General features: G+C 52.8%; 1 protein-coding gene across 1 annotated transcript in view; it reads right to left on the bottom strand.

The window, feature by feature from the left end:
• HMCN2 (hemicentin 2) overlaps positions 1-25,448 on the bottom strand; it is a 134,367-nt gene that overhangs the window by 88,158 nt on the left and 20,761 nt on the right. The window contains exons 12-21 of the mRNA XM_072960292.1: positions 25,221-25,348; positions 24,474-24,587; positions 22,356-22,505; positions 15,162-15,350; positions 14,651-14,746; positions 14,248-14,375; positions 11,702-11,846; positions 8,175-8,287; positions 7,889-8,048; positions 6,690-6,855 (exon numbers count right to left, since the gene is read on the bottom strand). Coding sequence (XP_072816393.1) covers positions 6,690-6,855; positions 7,889-8,048; positions 8,175-8,287; positions 11,702-11,846; positions 14,248-14,375; positions 14,651-14,746; positions 15,162-15,350; positions 22,356-22,505; positions 24,474-24,587; positions 25,221-25,348 — 1,389 coding nt within the window. The remainder of the gene's footprint in view (positions 1-6,689; positions 6,856-7,888; positions 8,049-8,174; positions 8,288-11,701; positions 11,847-14,247; positions 14,376-14,650; positions 14,747-15,161; positions 15,351-22,355; positions 22,506-24,473; positions 24,588-25,220; positions 25,349-25,448) is intronic.

The raw sequence follows: 25,448 nt of genomic DNA, 5'->3' as shown, positions 1-25,448 counted from the left end.
GATCTAAGATCCAGTTTGGCTATATGCTGTGCCACCCCAGGCAGGACAGTCGGTGTCTCTGAACCCGTTTCTTTATATTTGAAAAGACAGCTCTGAACTCCTTGATCTCAGAGTTGCTGTCTGGTTTTTCTAAGAACTTTAGAGACCACAGAACCCCTTGCTCCCTCCCTCACCCATCAATTAAAAGGGTAGGAAATGGGAGCTTCTGGGGAAAAAAAAATAATGAAAGAAACTTCCAAAAGTGGAAACAATTTTCAACAATAAAAGTAGGCATCTTGTCTTTCTCAGGATGAGCCCCAGGTCATTTCCTAGAAAGGAAATGCTGCTCACTACACCCAAAGGACGAAATGGAAAGCGAGACCCATCTTACAGATAGACAAGCTGAGGCCCACAGAGCCCTGGCCACACTGGCTTGTGACCACTTGTCCACCAGGCCCCAAGAAGACACATCCCCTTCTGTCTTATTCGCCTTTGCATCCCCAGAACCTAGCCCAGAACTGGCACAGAGCAAACGCCACTCTGATGAGATGTTGGGAAAAAATAAAGCAGCAGCCACGGGCCCTGGGGCCAGCGGGACAGGACCTGGAGTCCTGGGGGTTCCAGGACAGCCCTTCCATCACCTATGCCCTGCTCTCTTTCCACATCCCAAGACTCCTCGAGGTTTGGGGACTGCAGCCAGGGAAGGGGAGGTGCAGGCAAGGGAGAGGTGGGAGGAAGTGGGGAGGGCACTACTGCTGTGTGTGTGTGGTGTCATTAGCGGCAGCCTCTCCATTGCCGTGAGAGCAGCCAGATGGCTCTGTGTGGCGCCCAGATGAAAACACAGAGAAGTTCGAGGGGAATTTCCTGTTTATGACATCCACTGGGCTCAAGCCTTCGCTGTTGGCTGTAAGGTTCACGCAGCCACGCAGATGGTGGGGGACGCTAGGGGAGACTCGGGAGTGGACCACTTACCCTGCCGGGTCCCCTGGGTCCCGCAAGCTCCAAGGGGGATGTACCTGCCCACTGAGGCCAAAGGGCATCTGATAGAAAGTGCAAATCCCCAGGCTGCACCTTCGCTACAACCCCGCTTGGGGTCACCTCTCCAGCTCCTCTGTGGCTCAGGGAAGCCACCCGTGCTGCCCCACGTGGATCCCTGCTCTCAGTTTCATGCTCCTGGAGCAGTGGGGCATTTATCACACCTGCAATCACCTGTCACCGTCTGATGGCACCGTGAGGGGCGGGGCCAGGTGTGCCCGGCTTCCTGCCATGTCCCCAGCCCTCAGCACAGGCACTGCCCCCATAAAGCCTTCCCTGATGGATCCAGGCAGGTGACACTTCCCTGGAGCCCAATTCAGCCAAATGCTCATTCATTCATTCATTCACTCATTCATTCATTCACTCATTTGACAAAGAGCCACAGGGTTCAAGGTGGCCCAGCTGCCGCTGGGGTGGAGGAAATGCTCCCTGTCCTCAGGCTGCTCAGAGACTGGGTGTATCTGCACCCAGTCCCTCCTTCTGTGTCCCGTGCTCATCCTGCTGCCCCTGTTTCTAAAGGGCACATCCAACCGCATCAGGCAGGCAGAGCCTTCCGGGAGGAGGGTCAGTGGCTGTCGAATGAACAGCGCGCCGTGCAGTGCCGAGCCCTCCAGAAACTGATTCTCACCCACAGCACGTGGTCAGGACAGATGCCCACCGCACGTCAATGGATGCTGGGTTGGGGTGGGGTCTGAGCCTGAGGCAGGGTTCCTCCCCTCCCCGCCACCAGCACCAATCAACCTGGAGGGCGTCTCCATCCACCAGCGGCCTCTCTGACCCTCACCTCCTTGCTGGGGCTCACCCACATCATAGCCCCTTGTAAGGAAGCCCCAAACAGGAACCTCAAGCTGGAGCAGTTTAGGGAAAGGGGCCTAGTGCTAACCAAAGGGCCAAGCACAGTGCATGAGAGGGAGGGAGAACACACCACCTGGGAGCTCGTGTAACGTAAATCCAGGGATGCTAACAGCGACGGCTGTCAATGCTTGAGCGCTTCCTGTGTCCCAGAGCACAGCTAAGCCCTTTCACACATTCTCACCTGAAACTCCCAACAGCCAAACCCGCAAGGCAGGCAGGTCCTACTGTCACCACCCACTTCTGCAGATGAGAAAACTGAAACCCAGAGAGATGAAATCCTGACGTCCATGGCCACCCCGTGGTCAGGGCAGAACTGGGACTCTGCAACCAAGCTCCCCACCACTTTGGTGACCTCAATGTTCAGCTCAGAAATTTATTTCACTTGAATGTTCCCCAGAAAGAGAGCTATTGGCCATGGGCTGGCAAGACTGACCTCAGAGCCACCAAGCCAGGCATCAGCATGAGCCGTGAGGACCCACCGAGGCAAAGGCCCCATGGGGGGCCCTGGGCGGCCCCTGCCACACTGCTGGCTCCCGGGGACGGGGCAGCTTTCTCCGGGATCACCAGGACCCAGCTGCAGCCCCCACCCCTTCGCTGGGCCAGGAGATGGAGTGGGTGTGCTGACTGCCCCGCACCACCCTCGGGACGCTCCATCCTCTCACTGTCCCCTCCCCTCCCCTGGATGGTTTGGCCCCGTGTGGGACCCTGGCTGGCTGCCCCCGGGAGCCAGAGCTGGAGCCAGGAGCACTCGCAGCTGTCCCAGCTACACATCAGAATCACAAACAAACACTGTTGCCTAGAAACGCCGCCTCGCCCCAGCATCCCTGGGCTGAATCATGGGGCCTGAGCCACTAGGCACTCTCTGGCCATCATTGCCTGTCCAACCCTTTCATTTCTCAGATGGGAAGACTGAGGCCCAGAGAGGGGAAGGGCCTTGCTCAAGTTCACGCAGGGAGTCAGGGGTGGGGGGGCTGGGATGGGAACCCCAGGTCTCCTGCCACCTGATGTCATTCACACCAGAGCTGGGATCTTCTCTCTCCCAGGCTGCTCTGGCACAGTCCTGAGCTCATGAGATTCACAGTAAATCCTGCTGACTCCAATTCTGAATTCACAACTTGGATGGTCCTTCCACAGACAGTCCCACAGGGTGAGAAGCACCCAGGGCCCATTCCCACCCTCGGATGCAGCCGTTCCCTTTCGCGGCTACATCCCCAAGGAAACGACCCAGAAGATAAAGAGAAGCATTTGAGCAAAGATGTTCCAACAGCCCGATTTATTACCGCCAAAAACTAGCAACGGAGCATCTGCCCCAAACAGAGGAAGAGCTTAGCAACCGTGAGAGCTAAACGCCCTGGAATGTTCTTTCGCCCTTTAAATGAAAATCTATGACATGGGCCAGGATGAACCTGGAAAATGGGTAAATGGAGGAAAAAAATCAATGACGAGGGCGGAATAGAAGATGCCCTAAGTTTAACTGTATAGAAGCACCTGCATGAACACACTGGGAGGGGCGTGGACACAGGCGGGTGGCTGAGAGTTTCATGGGGACTGAAGCTCCTCCTGTGTTTTCTTTCCATTAGGACTTTCTGACTCAGGAGAGCAAGGCTCCCTGAGTCCAGAATATTCTCTAGAATCTCCAGAGAGAGTAGGGACCAGACTGGCCCTGGCCCAGAAGCATGGTATGTGTGTGTCTACGTGTTGTCCTGTTTGGATCCCTGGTGTGTCTGGGTGCATGTCCATATGTTTGTGACTGTGTTTGCGTGCATGTCCACGTGTGTCTGTGCGAGGGGGTGCATGTTAAGGCCCAGCCCTGGGAGTCGGAAGATCAGGATCCCAGGTCCCCACACCCCATGGCTTGTTTCCCCCTCAGCGCTCAGGGCATGATGTCATTCACCCCAGCCACCTCGAGGATGGCCAGCAGGAGAAGAGGGCCACCCTTTGTCCAAACAGAGATGGAGGAGGCCTCAGAGGCTCAGGCCAAAGTCAGCACAGGACCAGGAGAAACAGGCCCCAGGCCACCACGGGGTAGGTTTGGGCCTTCCATCCCCAAGGACAGCGGAGGGGGCCACTGCAGAAGAGGGGGCAGCTCAACCAGCAGAAGGAGCACTGAGTCCAGAGGGAGAGGAAGAGATGGAGGAGGAAGCCGAGGAAGAGGAGCAGACAAGACAGCAAGGCCATCCCCTGGCACCGCCACTGCTCAATGTGTGTTTTCCATGGGTTTTTTAAACCTGTATTTTCTGGCTGAATGGCTGTGGGACTAAGAGGAGCTGTGTGTCTGGGAGAAAACTGAGCTTTGTTCTGTGTGGGGAAGTGGTCAGAGTGCCACAGGGAGGCCCAGAGAACCACAGGGACCCAGAGCCTGCAAATGAAGTTCAAATACAATCAAAAGTTAATGAGCAACAGATGACTGGATAAAGATGTGGTCTATATATACAGTGGAATATTATTCAGCCATAAAAAAGAATGAAATAATGCTATTTGCAGCAACATGGATGGACCTAGAGATAATCATATTAACTAAATCAGACAGAGAAAGACAAATAGCACATGATGTCACTTATATGTGGCATCTAAAGAAAGATACAAATTTATTTACAAATCAGAAATAGACTCATGGACATAGAAAACAAACTATAGTTACCAAAGGGGAAGGGGAGGGGAGGGATAAATTAGGAGTTTGGGACTAACAGACACACACTACTATATATAAAATAGATAAACAACAAAGACCTACTGTACAGCACAAGGAACATAATCAATTTCTTGTAATAAGCTATAATGGAAAAGAATCTGAAAATATATGTATGTATATGCATAACTGAATCATTTTGCTGTACATCTGAAACTAACATTGCAAATCAACTACACGTCAATAAAAAATAAAATTAAAAAATACTAAATTTTTTTAAAAAGCTGATGAGGTTATTCACAATCACCAACAAGTGGAAATAACCCCAACATCCACCAACTGGTGAATAAATGGACAAAGGAGGTCTATGTACATAGTGGAATATTATTCAGCCATGAAAAAGAATGAAGTTCTGACACCTGCTACAAGCAGCATGAACTGCAAAAAAGTGATGGTAAGTGAAAGAAGCCAGGCACAAAAAGCCACAGACTGTATGATTCCATTTATATGAAATGTCCAGAATAGATAAATCCAAAGAAAGCAGAGAAGTGGTTGCCAGGGGCTGGGCTGGGTGGGGTAGGAATGGGGAGTGGCTGCCAGTGAGTGTGGGTTTTTTTCTTTTCTTTTTCTTTTTTTGTTTTTTTTTTTTGGAGTGGGGGATGCTGGAAATGTTTTAGAATTGACTGTAGTGATGGCTGTACAACTGAATTTACTAAAAAAAAAACATAGAATTGTACAGCATGTGAATTCCATCTCAAAAGAACTTTTATATTTGAAGAAGTAGGTAAGAATTTAAATGAGATAGACATGATGATGATAATTTTTTAAAAGCTGGAAATGATGCTTTAGTTTATAGCAGCAGCAGGAAAATGATACCAGAGGGAGTGATTTTCCAGCATCGCACATCCATCACTATATCTCAAGGGCAGTATTTAAAGTGTCCACTTTACAGATGGAGAAACAGGCCAAGAGGAACCGGTGGCCACCTGAGACCACACGACTAACACAGAACCAGCTGGGATCCACGCTCAGATGTGATGAACTCCGGGGTCTGAGCCCTTCACCCCAGCCCCCACAATCCCAGGCATATTTCCCTCCCCTTTTAGATAAACTCCCAGAATCTCGTAAATCTCAAGAGAAGGCCATAAGCCAGCAAGAAGCGGAGAGGGCAATGAAGAGGAACAGAACAAAACTGTAGGATTGCAAAAGCAGCTCTCACAAATTTATGGTTCCTGGCTGATCTATTAACTCATCACAACAAGGAGGGGTGAACAAATGGGAATTGTGGTTCCCCATTTCAGCAACAAGTCAAAAATAAACACGCACCCGCTGGTGGCTGCCTAGCCAAGGAACTAGGACCAGGCTTTCTGGGAAGAAATGCAGGCTCCCCGGCCTCCACCCACCCCACCCCGACCCACGACCTGGAGCTGCACGGGCACCAAAGGGCTTGCTTTCAGGTGCGCAGCTTCAAGGACTGGGAGCGCTCACCCACCAAACAGATGTTCCGAGAGGCAAAGTCCCATATGTGGGGGTCAGGGGGTGGGGGTTGCACCGCAGGCTGCTCTGAGACCTCCTCCGTCTGGAACTTGTCAAAGACCTCGCCAGGACTGATGTCACTAGCCAGAGCTACCCTCTCTCCCCCTTCCCCTTCAAAGGTCAAGGGCCGCAGGAATTTTGAGGCCTCCTTGTCTGGAATCAACCCGCCCCACGCCCTGTCTGGGGTCGGGATACGCCCTGGCTTTGAAGGACGCCCAAGCCAGCCTCCTCCCTCTCTGCCCACTCCCAGGACCCCTGAAGGCCCAGCCGCCAGGCACCTGGGCTGCGGGTCAGGTGAGGAGTCAGGACACTGTTCCAGCCATGGTGTTACTCATTTCTAGCTGAGTGACAGCGAGCAGCTCAGTCCACACCACCTCGCTGAGCCTCAGTTCCGCTCGGACAAGAGCTGCTGTGCAGATTGAAGGAGGTCCTGCACGCAGCGCCCTGCGGCCGGCGCGTGAAGCACAGTGCGTGTTATTCCCGAGGGCCTCACCCCTCTGAAGGGCACCCATGCTCCCTCAGTGGCCCTTGCATCCCCCTGAGAGTGTCCACAGGATCCCACACATCAGCTGGGTCACTCGTCACCTTGAGGTCAGTTTTCTCAAACCCCAAGCTCTGCCCATCCCCAGACCCGAGGCCACATGACTGGGGTTACCTGTCGGTGATGGGAGGCACAGGGCGGGAGTCCTTGGTCCAGGTGACCAATGGGGGTGGGGTGCCTTGGGCCTCGCAGTCCAGGGTCACCTCATCACCGGCCTTGGCTGTGACCCTCAGAGGCTTGTCTGCGTCATGTGACCCGTTCACAAGGATCCTGGGCCTGGCTGTTGGCAGAAGCATCAGGGACTGTGAGCAGAGTAGGGAACCAGGGATGGGGCCCGGAGGGGACCAGCATGGCTCCCCCAAGCAGCTGAGGTGGTACTGCCCCCGGAGAGGTACAGAAGGTGGGTGGGCTCTGTTATAACGAGGGAGTGTAAGTTTCGGGGTGGGCCCAGATCCGATGGTTCCCCCAGTCTCCCCCTACCTGTCCACGACCATCCTCCCTCTGAAAGCTTATCTTGCTTTGATGACCCTAGAATGGTCCTCCCGCCCCAGTGTCTCCACTCCTCTAGCTTCTGTCTGGTTTCCCTTCCCCAGGGACATTCTGGCAGGTTCTGTCCTCCCTTCTCTCCCTCAATCATCTCAAATATTCTCAGGAATAAATGGGATCAATCACCAGATGATGCCCAATCTCCCTGTCCTTGAGGTCCCAGGGGAACACTGGTTCCAAACAGCTCAATATACAACTAATTACTTAATCCCATTTGTGATGGGGGCTTTAAAGAGGACTTTCCAGAGAGTTCACAGCAAGGTGATTTGACTCAGCTGAGGGGCCAGAGAGCCGAGATCTGACTGATGGGAGAAGTCAGTTGGGCCAAGAGGTGAGGAGGGAATGGCATTCCAACAGGAGGAACTGCATGTGCAAAAGCCCTGAGGCAGGATGGATCCGTTTAAGAAATTGAAAGGAAGCCAGAGGATCTGGGCACAAAGTGTCAGGGAGAAGGGTGGGCGAGAGGGCTGCCAAGGTGGGAGGGGGTCCGGTGTAGGGCCTTGTGTCTTTCCAACGCTTGTTAATTCCCTCCATCTGGTTACAGAGGGCTGAGTTGGAACCACTCCTGGTACCATGAGCATGCTCATACTGCTGGGATCAGTGCCATGAGGGAGGACAGCTTTGATCTGCATGCCCTTCAGATGGAAAGAATTGAGAGATAGGGTTGACAGGGTGCAAAGAAGATGCAGGTAAGGTCAGACTGTTCATGCCCTTGTCCCCCACGCCTCCCAAGTCCCTCTCCCAAGACAGGAGCAGCCATCACTCACTGTTGACAGAAAGCCACATCTCCTGGCTGGAGAAGCCCACGGCGTTGGTGGCCGTGCAGACATAGGCCCCTGCATCCTGAGCAGATGGCCGGGTGATGACCAGGGTGCCATCCTTGCTCACATTGTAGTGGGGATTCCTGGAGGCCAGGGCATTGGTTTCCTGCGGTAGATCACAGGTGACATCAGCAGAATCCACACTCCAGTGCGGCAGTCTGCATCATTTCTCTCCCCATGATGCACTGGGCCTATCTCTGTCATTACCTTTATGGTAACAGGCTTTGCCTACCTTGGTCCAGGTGATGGTGGGGGTGGGAACTCCTGAGGCTACACAGGGGAGAGAGGCTGGAACCCCTTCACTGGTGATATGGTGGGTGGCAGTGGGCTGGATTCTAGGTGGCACTTTTTAAAACAAACCAATTTCATAAACCAAAGATCAGAAGAACATTATTCACAATAGCCAAAAGGTGGAAACAATCCAAATATCCATCCATCAAAGGATGATGGGTAAACAGAATATGGTGTGTATATATGGAATATTATTCAGCCTTAAAAAGGAATAAATGTCTGATAACATACTACAACATGGATGAACTTTGAAAATATGATGCTAAGTGACATAAACCAGACACAGAAGGACAAACATTGTATGATTCCACTCATATCAGATGCCTAGAACAAGCAAGTTCATAGAGACAGAAGTAGAATGGTGGTTGCCAGGGGCTGGGGGAGGGGAAAATGGGGAGTTAGTGCTTAATCAGGGATGGCACGCTGGTCATGAGGTGGAAAGCCCCATGAAAAAGATGGCAGAACCCCCAGGCAGGGCCACTACCCTCCTGCCAGCACCATTCAGTTCCCTGGCCCTGTGGAATTATCTCGCTTTTTAAACTCTGAAACAGCTTACTTCTAGGAAAGCAGAACTTATCCCTAAGATTCTGTTGGCTCCCTGAGCTAATTCCTGATTGGTCCATTTCTCTCACTCCTGATTGGTCCATTTCTACAAAGCTTGTTCCTAATTAGTCACCTTTGTTACACCTTATTTGCATATGTTACAAAATGTTGCAAAGCCTAGTCTGGTAGCCTATAAAAGCCTGTGTAAACCTACAGACGGGGTCCAAAGCTTGGAGTATTAACTCCTCTGGCCCCGCTGGCATAATAAACCTGAGTTCTCCAACCCTCTGAGTGCTGCTTGGTCTCTTGCCCAGATCCAGGTTGCTGTCACAACTGAGCTGTAACACACTTTGCTGCAACAGTCATAGAGTTTCAGCCTGGGAAGATGAAAAAGTTCTGGAGATAGATGGTGGTGCTGGTTGTGAAAAAGTGTCCTACTGAGTTAAAAAACCCATCCTGAAACTGTGCCCCATGGGGTTAACAGAAACTGGCAACTAACAGAAATTCTTGAGCTTGTCTGATAGCTGGTTAAAATCCCCTCTGCTTGAGCCTGGCTTTGCTGAACGAGCTCGCTTAATTGTTTTGCTGCAAATTGCATGCCCTGTAAGCTTCATGTAGCCTAAACAATAAGATGTTTACTCCAGTTGTTTTCTAGGAACTTGAAGTCAGCTGGGTCTAGTTTGAGCTCAAGCTGGCTAAGACTGGTTGGGACCACCGACCCTAAAACTGGGCCCTGGGCAGGTGTCTGATGAATGACCTTTAGATATCAGAGGGCCAAAAACTCCACCCTCCGATCACGCTAGGCACCTCCATTTTCCAACATGCATCCCATGAAGATGCAAGTAAAGCAGATACACCTGCACAGAACACCCGTGACCTCACCTTTTTCCTACCTGCAATTTCCTTTCCCCACGCCTGAGACCACCCTGCCTCTTTATCCTGTAAATATCCCAAGCCCCTCGCCTTCCAAGAGGCAGATCTGAGACCTGTTCTCCTATCTCCTTGTTTGGCTGCCTCGTGAATAAACTCCCTTTGCTGCAAATCTCAGGGTCTCAGCGTTTCGTCTTGACTGTTGGACAAACAAACCTGCCGGCACAACTATGTGAAAGCCACTTATGCCGCTGAAAGGTACACTTAGAAATGGTTAAAATGGTAAGTACTATGTTATGTGCATTTTACCGTGATAAAAAAAATTTTTAACAGGAGAATACAGCCATCATTGTTATAAATTCATGCCCCAGACAAAGGGCAGCCTGTGTCTAGGAGCCAGCTTGTCATTTCTTAACTCTGGAACTTTGGATAAACCACTTAATCTTTTGGTACCCATATTCCTTGATCAGCAAAAAAACTAAATTGACCTGAATTCCCTGCCCACTCTCTGGGGAGGGACAGATGAGAAATGGCATAAAATAGTGTTCACAGGACACAATGAACTTGAAAACAAGTGCCAAATCCATCCTGAGCATCATCCAGATTTGCAGGCATTAAAATAGAAAGTGGGGAGGGGCTGGGATCTCTAAGAGGAGCGGGGGAGGGGGAACTGGCATGGAAAATTTGAGAGGAAGAGCCGGAAGCCAAGGGCTCTGACAGTAATACTCCGATCCTTTAGGGAGGGAAATGCCCTCCCAGATTCTCCCAGGTGGCCAAAGCCAGCAAGTCAATGAGTATTTGCTGGACAGAAATGAAATGAGCCAAGAGACGAGCTTGACGGCCGTCCACCTCTGCTTGGTGGGAAGTTAGGGGGTGATGCTCTCTGCAGAGGCAGCCTTCCCTGATCCTGTGATTTGGTGAGTTACCCTGCCTCTGTGTGCCTCAGCTTCCTTAACTTCAGAATGTGCAGTCTTTGAAACGCACCTCTTGGAGCAACAGAAAATTAAGTGAAACATACACAGAAGCTCTCAGAGGTCTGGCACATGACACATGGCCGACCTTTGATCACTGTTATTAATTGAAATTATGAGGAGACAGGACAGCTGGATTCTCGACCCAGCCTCTTCCTGAACCTTGGTTTTGCTCCACCAAATGGGGAACAATGAGTTCTTTCTGCTCATCCCTTGGGGGGTTAATAAAGCAAAGGACACAAACAAACAAAAAGACGATATTAACTTCCAAGATAAACGACAAAACATAACCAAACTTAGTTGAAACTTCTTGTCTTATGCTAAAAAGAACGGTGGTACCTGGTTGGGTGGGTGAAGGGAAGTAGGGACCCTCCAACACTATGGGTGGGAGAGTAACTGGGCAAAATACACAAAAAGCCCTAAAAATGTGCAATCTCTGTGGGTCTAAACTCAAGTCCACGTTAACAGTTTATCCTAAGGAAAGAACTGATCATGTGGGCAAAGGTGGAGCATGAGGACCTTCAGCCCAGGTGTTCATGCTGGTGAGAAACTGGACAGGAGGGGACAGGTTATATACTCCTGACTCATCCAAACAGGGGACAATGCAGTCTTAAAGGATGCTTTGACTATTATTAACAGAAAAGTTATAATATATTGTTGCAAGAAACACTCAGGTTGCAAGACAGTAATATTATGTGGTTCCAGTTGGTTTTTAAGTATCTGTGTGTATGTGTATACAAAGAATTTATATATAATTTTTATAAAGTATATCATATGAGAATAATTTATATACAATGTACATAAAGAATATATGTAATGTATATACATATATACCGTGTTTGTATGTTTACCTGTGCAAGCTCATGTGTGTAGAAAGTATAAAAGATACACACTGAAATGTAAAATTATTCTGGTTCTTCGTAGCTACTTTTTTTTTCTTTGTCCAATCTCTAAATATCCTAGAGTGAATATGTACTATTTGGGCAATTTTTTAAAACAAAGGTGTTCAAGATCAAGATCCCCCCAGGGGCTTTCCCCCATCCCGTCCTGTCCCCTGTCCCGCCCCTACCACTCCAGGACTCACCCTGGACAACCAGGTCCACATCCCTATGCTGAGAGCCTGCAGTGTTGGTGATCACACAGCTGTACCTCCCTGCGTCCTCCAACAGTGCTTGGTCAAGGTGAAGGCTGCCGTCTGCTCGGATGGAATGCCGGCTGCCAGGTGGGAGCTGGTAAGATAAGGAAGCACCAGCTTGGACCAAGGGCCCCACTCGGAACCAGCTAAGAGAGAGCCCTCCAGAAAGTGCACCGCCTGCCAGGCCAGTAGAGGGCAGCCTGGACTGAGAGGCCAGGGGTTCAGAGAAGGTAGGTGGGGGTGGATGTCACAACCACTTGGCTCCCACCACTTCCCTGAGACTTGTCCACCCCCACAGACCCTCAGAGCCAGGTGGGCCTGACCTGCGGCATACCCCACCCCTGACCCTACCCTCCCATAGCCGGCAAGACACCTGACCCAAGGAGGGCAAGGGAGCCTCTCCTGGTGAGGCGGGAAGCTCCATAAAAAGACCGGCAGGACCCCTAGGCAGGGCCGCTGCTCTCCTCCCAGCACCGTCCAGTTCCCTGGCCCAGAGGCTCTGTCTCACTTTTTGCCTCTAAAGCGGCTAACTTACACCTAAAGTTCTATTGGTCCCCTGAGGTCACTTCTGATTGGTTACTTCCTTCACTCCTGATTGGTTATTACTCTCACTTCTGATTGGTTATACTCTCACTCCTGATTGGCTATTACTCTCACTTCTGATTGGTCCACTTCCATAACTTCTGATTGGTTCATTATGTAGTACTTCATTTGCATGGCACTCACTCCTGATTGGCCTATTTCTACAAAGCTTGTTCCTGATTGGTCAACTTCTGTTGTACTTTATTTGCATATGATGTTGCAAAGTATAAAATTGGCAGCCTAGAAAAGGCCTGTGTAAACCTACAGATGGGGGTCCAGAGCTTGAAGTGTTAACTCTTGTGGGCCCGCTGGTGTAATAAATTTGAGTTCTCCAGCTCTCTGAGTGCTGCTTGGTCTCCTGCCCAGATCCAGGTTGCTGTCCCAACTGAGCTGTCACACTGAGCTATAACACATTTTTCCACAACATTGGGAGTACGGAGTTGGGGCCAGAGGTTTTACTGAGTAGGGGCTTGAGCTCCACACTGAGGCCACAGAGAGAAGAGACAACCTGTCTGTGGGGAGTGAACAGAGCCATGTGGGGCAGAGCAGAGGTGTGGCCACGTCAGAAGTGGTCCCAGAGAGAGAAGCATCCTGATGGCTGTCCCAGTGTGTCCCCGTCAGGACCAGGGTGGGGCCTGGGGCAACCTCTGTAAAGATGTCCAGCCAGTCCATCCTTGATGAGGGGCCCAAAAACCTTCCCACCAGGCCTGAGCCTGCTTTGGGCCTCCCTGACCCTGTCCTGCGAGCCTGGCTGCACATTCTGCCCTCAGGGTCCAGAAGATCCTCCTGGCTGTTTTGGTACCAGACCCTCTCAGGCTGAGCGAGCTTGAGGGGGTTTCTGCTCCTTGCACTTGGCAGCTGGGCAGGCACGGGTCCACCCAGTGTCCCCACTGAGCTAAAACAGGCTCTGGGTCCCTGGCCACTCCCCGTCCTGGCGTGGATGAGGCCCATCAGATTATACTGAGGCAGGCGCCTCACTGCCCCAGCCCACACGCCCAGGCAGAGTCCTCCTCAGGGTCACATCTCATTACACAGACTGCAGAGGGTGTCATAGACACGATCAGCCTCCTCCAAGCCTGTACGCTCCGGAAGCAGGACCCTGTCTGCCCTGCATTAGGGCTGGGACAACGGGGCCAGGACTAGGGCCGTGGGAATAGAAAGATGCCACACAGTCACTGCCTGCCTGCATGTCCGGTGTCTGCTGTCTGCTGGGTGGGGGCACCTCTCCACAGCCTCCAGGGCAAAGGCCCCGGGATGTCTGAGGACAGGCCACAAGCACTGAAGAAAAGGGAGCTGCAAAGGAGTGAATAGGAGAGGGGAAACAGTGGAAAATAAAGAGAATCAAATCAACAGGAAGGGACAAAGCAGCCACTGTGCGCCCAGCAGTGTGCTAGGCAGCCAGGCCAGATGTTAAGCTGCACGGGTCCCACCTCTGCCCTGGAGCCATCAGAGTGGGGGTGACAAGTGCGTTGTGTCTGCGCCCCCACTAAACGGCTGCTCTAATGAAGCACAAGGTCCTCCGGCCAAGGACTTTGGAGGGTGAAGGATGCCATCCGTGCATTACCAGAGAAGGTTCTGGAAAGAGGCAGGAAAGAGAGGGAGGAAGGAAGAGGACATTCCAAAACAGGGGAACCGCTACATAAAATAAACCACAAGGTCCCACTGTATAGCACTGGGAACGATTCCCAGTACCTAGTAATGGCCTAGAATGACAAACAATCCGAAAAGGGACATATTTATGAGTGAATCACTATGCTGTACACCAGAAATTAACACATTGTAAATCAACTATACTTCAATAAAAAATAAATAAATAAAAATCAAGACAGAACAAAACAGGGGAACCACAGAGCGCAGGCTAAGGCGTGAAGGTGACAGCGCCTCCACCTGGGCACCAGGGGCCCAGCACTCACCGGCCGGCCGGCCTTGAGCCAGCGCCTCTCGGGGCGGGGCCTCCCAGCCAGGATGATGCAGGGCAGGGACACGGGCTGCCTCTCCAGCACTCGGACGGTGGATGCACTGCTGGCGATCTGTGGGGGGGCTGTGGGAGAGACGACAGTGTCGGACACACTGGATTCCTGTGAGTGGTCATTCAGGGGACAGAGGCCCCTCTCCCCAGTGGGAGCATCAGGATTAGGGATCCTAAAGGGTCAAAGGGCACAGTTTTTGGGGCACATTGCCCAGAAAGTAGGGGTCCAGATACTCCTCTTAGAGAACCTGGCTGTGGACACACCTGTCCCAAAGGACAGGCAATCATGGGGGCCTCCCCGGGGGTGCCCGGCCTCCCCACCAAACCCTCCAGATCCACCAGCGAACCATGTCCAGTCACGATGAGGCGGGCTTCCGCCTGCACCTTCCCAAAGACATTTTGAGCTTCACAGACATACAGGGCCTGGTCTTCAGGGACCACACCTGAGGGGCAGGAAAGAGGCAGGCCCGACTGTCAGAGCAGACCATGGCTCCAGCCCCCAAAGGCTCCAGCTCCCCAGGTGCAGACAGAGCCCTGGGCACAGCCTGGCCCTGCAGAGGTAAGATGGCTGGGATGGCAGGGAGGAAACAGATATGGGATACAGCCAGGCCTTGGAAGGGTGAGAAGGCGTCAGTGTGCTCATGTGTAGAATGGGGATCATTTATCAAAACCTGCACCTTGTAGTGTGATTGGAGGGGTCAAGAGGTGTTGCAAAGCCAAAATATGACCCTGCATCAGCCTGACCCCAGGTCAGACCTGCTGGTCAAGTTCCTGCTCCTGGCCACCTACTTTGGGGGCTGAGGGTGTTGGAAGCCATTCTGTCTCCCTGCCCACCGTTCCTCAGCCCCAATCTCTTACTTTCAAAAAACAGCACTCCTGAATCGGCCTGCCCAGTCCTGCTGCCCAGCCTGGGCCCCAGTGGCTGGCCATCTCCACGGCGCCAGGTGGCTGTCGGGGGCGGGCGGCCGGTGGCCCGGCACGCTAGGAGGGCACTCTTCCCTAGTTCCACGGTGACATCCCGGGGCAGCTCCTTCAGCTGGGGCGCATCTGCAGGCAGATGACTGGTCAGCCACACCCCAGAGGCTGGACCCACCCAGCCCCCAGAGCACTGTTCCGAGGACGGCCTCCCCTCCCATTTCTGGAAGGTTCCTTCTCTTCCAGCCTCACCCTCGTGAACCTGGGGCTGACTCATCTCCAGGGCTCCAGGGCCAACCTGAACTTGGCCGGGTCCACCCCTGGAGAGCGCGTGGGGACAGTGAAGTAGAGGGAGTGGCCTTTGGCAGGATGAAGCTGCCCATGCACCTCCTACCCTGCATGGGGTCTCGGGGACCTCGCTTTGCCCAGACGTGCAGGGCAGCAACATGCCTGCTCCTGGCGGCGACACCTCCCGGGAAGCCCACCTTGGAGGGGCTGCAAGTCACGCTGGGTCACAGAAGCCCCACTGCCTCTGAGCTCCCCCACCATGTCCTCTTGGGCCACAGGAGCTTCCTCTCACTGGTGCCCTGGACTCCGGCAACCATTTCCACAACCCCAAAGAGCCAACTTCTTGGGGAGATTCTAGAACATCTTTATTTCTCTACGTCCTTCTCCGCTTGCTGAACATTTTGTAATAAGCATATAAATCTCTACACAAAATCAAAACAGGCCTATAAATAACTTGACCTTATACTTTATGGTCACAATGGGACACTTGAGAGTGAAAAGAGCATCCTTACACCGGGATGACAGACCTAAGCCAGGCCGCCCTGCGCACCTGAGTTATAAAGAAAGTTCAAGTAACACACAGAGTTTATTTCCTTAATTTTTGTTCCACATGCCCCAAATCCCATACCCTTCATACAAGGTCCACGAGTAACCACGATTAATAGTTTGTAGTGTTTCTTCCAAACTTTTTTCTAAGTATTGTCTTACTTTTATAATCAGGGAGTGGAAATAAGTTATTTCCCAAAACAGAAACTCATGCTCCTTTCCACCCTTCTGCGGGCCAGAAGCAGGTCCAACTCCAGACAGGTCCAGGCCCTGCGCCTTGCAGCTTCTGGGCACTGTCCTCAGGTCCCTGTCCCCAGACCCATGACCTGGAAGGTCCCTCGACCTGTTTGTAACCCACTGCATCCAACACCATGGAAAACCCTCCGCCCCTTTCCTCTTGCAGTCTCTTTCCAGAAATCTCCCCTATCCATCCAAAGCATGACATCAAACTTCCCTCCTGGCTTCAAGAAGTAGGGAAGTTCCAGGGAGATCCAGACACAGCTTGGAAAATCACCGCGAAGGAGGAAGGCAATCTTGGACCCGAACTCAGACACCACCCGCACGCCGCTTTCCTTTCTCGCTGGGGCCTGGAAGCTGCCGCAGCTCAGAACTCAAGAAAGCCTCTGATTTGGGCACCTCAGCTGGGGTTACTGGTCCTGCGGAGCCCTGGTCCTGGGGGGCATGGCTTTGCTATTCCTCCTCCCCTTTCCTGGGCCTCCAGGGCAGAGCTGAGGCTCAGGTCCAAGGCCAGGTATCCCCAGAGCCTTCCTTCCCCGCTCTGCCCAACCCCCTGCAGGGCTCAGCTCAAAGCTCCCTCCTCCAGGCAGGCCTTCCACCCACTGTCTCTCTCACACTACTTCTTGACCCCCTCTGTCCTTAGCCAAACAGCCCAGCTTTGTCTCCCGACTGTGGGATATTGTAGAGCATGCTCCCTTCCCTGTTCTCCTCCCAGTCCAGTGCTTCCCTCTGAGAAGCAACAGCTGACTCGTAATAATAAGCAAATAACATGCACAAAGGGGAGCATCTGGAATGCCTACTGACAGCTATGGTGATGGTGCTTTTAGAAACATGATTTCATTCATGGTCTCAATAAACCCATGAAATGGGTATTATCACAACCCCATTTTACAGATGAGGAAACTGAGGGCCAGCAAGATTAAGGAACCAGCCTGAAACGCAGATCAAAGTCAATGGCAGAGTTGGGATCAGAGCCCAGGTCTGGCTGCTGCTAAGGCCCAGGCTCTCAGCCACCACACCTCTGCCTTCCCCCTATTACTCGGGATAACCTGGTGCCTCTTCTGTCCTCTCCAGAGGTGAATCTCAAAGCAGCTACTTTCTAGTCTCAGATCCTGCCCAGAAAATGGTGACTCAGTCTCCCGTTCAGCCATCCCCCTGTTCCTCACTGGAACCCCCTAAATAAGGCAGGACCCCAGAACCCTGTACACTAGCGCTGAAGGTCCTCTCGTCCCCTCACTGTGCAGATGGGAGACTAAGGCCCAAGGGAGGGGTGGGGCCAGACCTGATCCTGCAGCACATGGCGGAGCCAGGCTTCTGGCCCGGGCCCCTTCCAGGGCCTCATCCTAGAGGCTCAGCCACCTCTGCTTTCAGGCTTCTAGCCCCCTCCTCACAGACTCTCAGGTGACCCTCTGCAGGGGAGGGGGGACTGTGAGGTAGCTGGCTCTACCACCATCAGATTTCCTCAGGGATGGCCCTTTCTGCCTTGGCCTTGGGCAGGTTTCTGGGGCAGGAGCTGTGAATGCCCCAAGACAGGTGGACATCACAGAAGCCGCTGGGCTCCCTGGGGAGGCCCAGGTCTCATCAGCTGACAGCTGCCATGTGCCAGTGGGGCAGCAGCTCTGCGTGGGGACCCTGGAACACACAGGAAGAGAGAATAGGCCCCCTGAAGTATGCCAGCCAGCAGCCCAGGACAGGGCAAGACAGGAAGGTCTGGCCACCTTGAGGGCTGCCTCTGCCTGTCCCCACAACCCCCACCACTGCTTTCCCCTCTTCAGAGGAGCTGAGACTGCAGTTAACAGCACCCAGCAGATGGGACCACTCCCCGCAACTCCCAGGGATTGTCTAGAGGGAAAGACACCCACGGATTCTAGGATGGCAACACCTTGACAGAAGTGACGACTTTCCTTCCTCTGACTTGGCGTCCAGGGCGAGGGACACCAGCCTGAAGGCCTGAAGCCTGCCTGGGCAGGGCCCCCACGCTGCCCCTGCCCCACTGGGGACCCGGGGTGAACCCCTTTACCACTCTGTGCCTCGGCTTCCCCACCCAGAAAGAGGTAACTGTTTTCACCCTGGTTCCAACACTTTAAAGCTCCAGGGCTCTTTACTATTGTCTGGAGACCCTGCAGCCCCCCATCTCCTCTGCCAGCCCCCGGTTCCTGTGACTCAGAGCCCTGAGCCTGCTTGGGAAGCAGCAGCGCGATCAGCGTTGACTTAGTCTGGCCAGGAGGAAGGGGGTTGGTCTCAGGCCCAAAGACTGGACAGGTGGGCAGGGTGGGCCACGGGAGAGGCCGGCCTCAGGCCCTGCCCTGCGCTTAGAGAGAACCCCAGGGTGTCTGTGAATGAGACAAGGCTGCTGGATGGCCTCGGCAGCCCCTCCTGGGAAGACTCCTTCCCCCACAGAAAGATCCTGAGGTTGGGGCTGGAGCCACAGCCCCACTGGCCAGGGCTGGAGCATGACTTTCACAGGCCTCTTTCTCCCTAAAAAAAAATTCTAAATTATATTTTATGACTGTTTATAAAGACAAACCCAATCCAGGCTACATTCATTTTTATCTATTTACTATTCTTCACTTTCCTCTTCTGATGTCAAAAGAAATTCAAATCAGAACACTGTCCAGGGGCCCTAAAAGTGTCACGGCCTCTGGGCCTGGCTGCTGAGGCCTGATGGAGAAGCCGCCCGGATACTGGCCAAACCTGCCACGGAGCCAGGCTCTGTTTCTCTCCCACTGCCCCAGGCTGGCCAAAGGGTCTTCGCTTCCACAAAAGCACACCCCTGCCCCCCATGCATCCACCCAGCAAGCAGGGGCCTCAGGGTTGGGAACAGGAAGCAGAGATTAGAATCAGAGGAGAGAAACAGGGTTGCGTGAACACCCACTTGGCGAGAACTCCAGCAGGGCAAAGAGAACTGAGCTCAGGGAAGTTTTAAAGTAAAATAGAAAAGGCATCGAACTCGGGGAGGGGGGACCGCCCCAGAGCCCTGTCACAGCCACGTGACAAATCACCCGGCCTCACCAGGTCCTTGTCAGCCCTGCCCAGCCCATGGCCGGTCTATGGAGTATCCATTCCATTCAAGCCTGGAGTGAAGCACATTATCTCATTAAATCTCTCAAGGACTTTATGAGCAAGCCTCTACTATAATCATCCCCATTTCACAGATGAGAAAATTGAGGTTCACAAACGTAAATAGCTTGGCCAAACAAGCAGCAGGACCCGGACGTCGATCCAGGACTCTCCTCTGCCAAATGCCAGGTCCAGAGGGAATGCCAAAGCACCTTGCAGGGCGGCCCCCAAATACAGGCCCTGGCTGCCCTCCTTTCTGTACCCCAAATGCCACCAGGAAGCGGGTTCCCAGCTGAACAGCAGGAAGTGGGCACAGTGCCCACCCGTTCCCAGCTCTGGAAGGCTCTGCCAACCTGGCCAGGAAGGCTACACCACAGCTGTCACGCAGATGGGCAGGAAATTCAATTTCCCACCCCTGCTGCCAGGCCAGCTCGCCCCAGACATACAGCTGTTGGGCCACGATCCACCCCGTCCCTGACCTGAAGGTCAGAGGCCACCAATGGCCCAGTGACCCCAGAAGCCTACTTCTGGGATGCCAGCCACCTCCTCCTCCTGACAGGAGGAAAGGGCCACAAGACCAATGGCTTGGCAGGTGAAGAGACAGGACAAGACAGGCGTGTCAGCCTGGGCCCCAAAGAAATAAGGCTTTGCTAAAAAGAAACGAGACATTCAGCAAAGGATGACTCTTGTACCAATGCCAAGAGCAGCCCTCCCTGGAGCCCCCTCTCTGCTGACTAATCACAACCACAGTGGCATTTGGCAAGCCGCCGTGTCCCAGGTCTTTGCAATCTCTCACTCACACAACATCCAGGAACACTTGCGGGTGAGGAGCTCGAGGCTCAGAGTGGGGAAGCAGCGTCCAAGCTCACCTGCTGGGAGCATCAGGATCAAGTCCGGGGGACCAAAGGCCCGGACCCTGGGTCCAGATCTCAGCTCTGCTGCTCACCAGGTGTGTGACCTTGGCCAAGGCACTTAACCTCTCTGGGCCTTGTTTTACCAGATAGAGCCCATCTCAAAGGGCTGTGAGGAGGATTTCATGTTGGTACATTAAACATGCTTAGAGCTGGCCCTGGCATGTGGCAGATTTCATAGAAGTCTTACTTCTATTTTTATTATCAGGCTCTAAGCCCATGACTTTCCACACCCACCCCACCCTACCCAAGAGCCCAGCCACACAGTAAACTCTAGAAATGGAAAGTCTGAGCACAAGACTCTCCTCCTTAAAACCTCTCACTGCCCCCGCAGAACAAAGCCCAAACTCCATCAGGCTCCCTAACCCGAGGCTGGGAGTGACCCACAGCAGGGCAGCCACCTCGGCCTCCCCTCTCCCCACCGTCTCTACGTCCCACTTGCTACCTTGCTTCCCTTCCCATGGGAGGTCTGCACATGCTGTTCCCTTTGCCTGGAACACTGTTCCCCGGCTTGTCACCTGACTGTTTCTAGGCTCAGCTTAGATATCGCCTCCTCCAAGAAGCCTTCCTGGCCTCCAGTGTTGCCAGAAACAAAGAAGCCACCCACAGGCCCGAGAGTGCTACTTCTAAATGCTCGATACACTGAATATTATAATTGTCTATTTACCATCTCTTTCCTTTTCTTTTCTTTTTTAATTTTTTAATGGAGGTACCAGGGATTGAACCCAGGACTGGACACAGGGCCTAGCCACTTGGTGACCACATGTCAGAGGAATAAATGATGGAGATGAATGAAGGCTAAGGGTACCCCAAGCTAGAGAGGATCCCAACTCTGAGATGGCACCATATCCCACAGGGCCAGACCCTCCTGACTGAGCCTCCGTGGGGAGCCCCTTGGCCATCCCACCCAGCCCAGTTAAGTACATTCTCCATTCTCTGCACTTGCCCAGAACTTCCAACACCTGTCTCTCCCATTGTGGCCACAGCCAACCCTCAGAGCCCAATCCGCTCCGGCTCAGCATGCCAAGGAGTCGTGCCCACAACTTCCGAGCAGCAACCAGTGCCCGGGATCCAGTCCTGGAGCTTAGACATCATGACAATCACAGGCAAGGCCATGTACCAGCCACAGAAGAATCCAGCCTCCTCCTCGTCTGTAAAAAGGGGATAATCGCTTCTCCATCTGTTAAGCACTCATGATGGGCCAAACCGTGTGCTAAGCATTTAATGCCTGATTTCACTGAACCCTCACAGCAACCCAACAAAAGAAGTAGTGTGGTCAGCTCCATTTTACAGATGGGGAAACAGAGGGTCAATGACTTGACCAAAGCACATACATGGTAGGTGATGGAGACAAGACTGGAACTCAGGTCTTGGGGATGACAATGCCCAAGTTGAACCAAATTGTCTGTGGTAGGCAGCCTCCAAATGGCTCCAGTGACCCCTGCCTCCTGGTACTCACGCACTTGAGTGGTCCCTCCCACCCATCATGTACCAGGGCTGGTCTGTGTGACCAACAGAATACAGTAGGATTGATGGTATGTTGCTTCCAAGACCATGACTGGTTATAAAGACTACTGCTTCCATCTTGTATCCTCTCCGTCTCCATCTCTGTCTCTCTCGACTCACTGTCTCTGGGAAAATCCATGTCACGAGAAACCTTCTGGAGAAGCCCATATGGGTAAGGAATAGAGGCCTGCTGCCAACAGCCACATGAATGAACTTACAGTAGATCTTCCAGCCCCGGTCAAGCCTTCAGATGATCGATGCCCTGGCCAGTGTATTAACTGCCATCCCAGGAGAGCCCCTGAGGCCAGAAGCACCCAGCTAAGCCACTCCCAGAATCCTGACCTTCCAGAACTGTGAGATAATAAATGCTTATTGCTTTAAGCCACAAAGTTTGGGGGGGGGCAATTTGTTACACAGCAAGAGGGAACGCATACACCATCTCCCTCTGAAACCCCTGCCCCACACGCTCTAGATCTATATGATGCAGATTCCCCACTGGCAGGTTACGTGGCTACATTCTCTCTTCCCTGCTCAGAGGTAGGGCAGGTGGTAGGGAGCGGGGGCAGGTGGGGACAAGGTGTACACTCACGTCCAACTTCCAGCCGGATTTCCGCCGAGGTGTCACCCAACTCATTGACAGCTCGGCAGGCATAGATGCCAGCATCCCTCTCCTGAGCTGCCGGGATCCGCAGCTTCCCAGAGCTGGAGGCCTCAGGGGCCAGAATCATTTCAAGACCCCCTGGACCAAAGAAGAGAAAGCATCAGGCAGGTACCCATGGTTGCTGTGGAAGGCCAAGGAGTCAGGCTGCCTTCCTGACCCTGGGCTCCAGCAACTTCCCAAGGCTGGAACCTTGGAGGGGTGAGTGTGAGGGAAAGGCTCCCCATAAAAGTCAGGACCCCTATTGTTTAATAGGTACAGATTTTCAGTTTTGCTTAACGAAAAGAGTTCTAGAGACGAGTGGTGGTGGTTGTGGTGGTTGTGTGACACTGCAAATATTCTTAATGCTACTGAACTGTATACCTAAAAGTTGTTAAGACGGCAAATGTTATGCATATTTTATCACAATTTAAAAAAAGTTTTTAAGTCAGCACCCCTGGGTCCAGTTCCCCGAGCCCTGCTGTTGACCAGAAGTGAGTCTCAGCCTGTTCCCCAACATGTGACAGGATTATCACCCAAGAACTCCTTGCCTGGGCTTCCCTGCTGGGTCCCCATGCCCTCTGCCCAGGTGCAAGGGGAGGCTCGGATCGGCTCTGGGAGGGGCTCAGGGTCACTGAGATGACCACCCCCCTATGGCTGCCTCTCTGAGGGCCTTTCCCTCACTTCTCCTGCCTACTGTCCCTCTGTCCTTGCCCTGTCCCCCTACCCCACCCCCAAGCTCCTGAAGCCTGAGGGACCACCCTGATTCTGACACCTTTTTACAATTTAATTTTTTATTTTTTAAATTGTGGTAAAACATACATAAACACAAAATTTTTTCCTTTTAAGCACTCTGAGTGTCCAATTCAGTGGCATTAAGTACCTTCACATTGTTATGCAACCATCACCACCGATCATCCACAAAATTTTTTCATTTTCTCAAACTGAAATTCGGCTTATTAAATACTAACTCCCCATTTTCCACTCCCTCAGCCCCTGGCAACCATAATTCTCCTTTCTGTCTCCATAAATGTGCATATTCTAGGTACCTCCCATGTAAGAGTCCATGCCTGTAAGTGGAATCATATAATCTCTGTCTCTCTGTGTCTGGCTAATTTCACTTAGTATGTTTTCAAGGTTCATCCATGTTGTAACAAAACTTCTCAAATTAAAAAAAAATGATGGTAAAAAGCACATACAATGCATTACCCTAACCACTTTAAAGTGCTCGGTTCAGTAGTAACTCTATTCACGTTGTGGTGCAACTTGAATTTCATTCTTTCTTAAGGCTGAATAACGTTGCATTGAGAAATCCCCTTTCAAAAAGGGGCTCCCCATCCGAGCTGGTGGAGCTCTCAGCCACAGCACAGAGTGACAGGAGCACTGAGCAAAGAGTCCCAAGGCCTCTGCCACCACCAGCTGTGGACCAGTGCCTGCACATGGGAGGGGGCTGTGGTGGAGATGGAGCCGTTTTGCTTATAGAAAGTGTGCGGCTGCAGCCCCAGGACCCACGCCCACTGGTGTGGGCCCAGGAGCAGCGCCCGTGAATCAAACCCCGGCTCAGAGAAGACCCTCTACACCCGTTAACTCAGAAAAGCCTCACACCAGCCATTTACCACTATTCCCATCTCTCAGATAATCACACCATCACCATCACCATCACCGTCACCATCACTAAACACGGCGAGCCCAGCCCGTACGCCAGGCCTGTTCTAAAGAGCTGACACATATGGACTCATTTAATCCACATATGGACACAACCATCTTTGATTTCCCCCATTTTTTGGCTAAGGAAGCAGGCTCAGAGATGTCAAGTCACTTGCCCAAGGTCAACCAGGGGAGCCGGAATTCAAATCTGGGTCTATTTTAAATCCTGCTCCTGACTACAGAGCCAGCCTGCATCAGCTCTGTGGACACTGGGCTGGACTGGGGCTGAGTGGGGGTTGCTGGAAATGGCTCCCTCTCCCCAGATATACTATTCGGAGTGCCCCCATCCCCGTGACCATCCTGCCCCCATCCTCTGGGGCCCCAGAGGGACGGTTCTGCGGGCCCTTCTCCCACCTAACGTACCTCGATACCAGATGACCCGGGGCGGGGGCACCCCAGATGCCTCACACGCCAGCACAGCCTCCTCCCCGACGGCAGCAAGCACCACAGCATTTACGGCTGAGATGGACGGTGGGTCTGTGTGGGGAGGAGATGGAGAATTAGGGACCAACCTACAGACTCCCTAGAGTGAGAATGCAGCCTTCCCCAGCTGGGGGAGGGGCAGTGGGGACAGGATGGTGAGCACCTGCCTCCTCCCCACCCCACACCCCTACTTCCCGAACCCGGGGCAGTCACCCCAGAAAGATGTAACTTCAGCTGGTTTTTTAAAAAACCAGTTACTCCTGGGGCCAACCCCCACCCTGTTGTCCCTCATTGAACTTGGGATAAAAGCTGAAATTCTACAAAATTCTTAAATGCCCATCCCCACCCCACCCCCACCCAGCCAGCCTCCTTGCAGCCTCTTTGCACCCAGACTCATTCCCACCTGGTGGCCTTTGCTCTACCTGGTTCCTCTGCCTGGCATGCTGTTCCCATTCCTTTCTGTGTCGAGGGTCACCTCCTCGTGGAGGCTGGTCCTGTGAGTAACAGCCATTTCTCCCTCGCCCCACCTGCCCATCACATCATCACACTACCCTCCATCTGGACAGGGACCATGTGTTCACTGCCGTATCCCCAGTGCCTCCCACACAGTAGATGCTCGGTAAGTATTGTGGACCGGAGGGGGAACGCTGGATACGCCTCTCCTGCAGATGCCCTCGGCCCGAGTACCTGTATGGTAGAGGGTGACTGTCTCCTCGTCTGTGCCAACCTCATTAGCAGCCTGGCAGCTGTAATTCCCAGCATCCTCCAGGGCCACTCCCTGAATGATCAGGGTTCCGTGGGCATCCACACGGACTCTGGAGTCGTGCCATGAAACAAGTTCAACAGCAAGGGGCCGGTTAGATCGGGTCATGTGTGGTTGCTCCAGTCATTTATGTTAATTAACAAATTAATTAA

The sequence above is a fragment of the Vicugna pacos genome, chromosome 4 (genome assembly GCF_048564905.1).
Source record: "Vicugna pacos chromosome 4, VicPac4, whole genome shotgun sequence".
NCBI lineage: Eukaryota > Metazoa > Chordata > Mammalia > Artiodactyla > Camelidae > Vicugna > Vicugna pacos.
The sequence above is the reverse complement of the archived record's forward strand: the minus strand, read 5'-3'. Positions and strand labels throughout refer to the sequence as shown.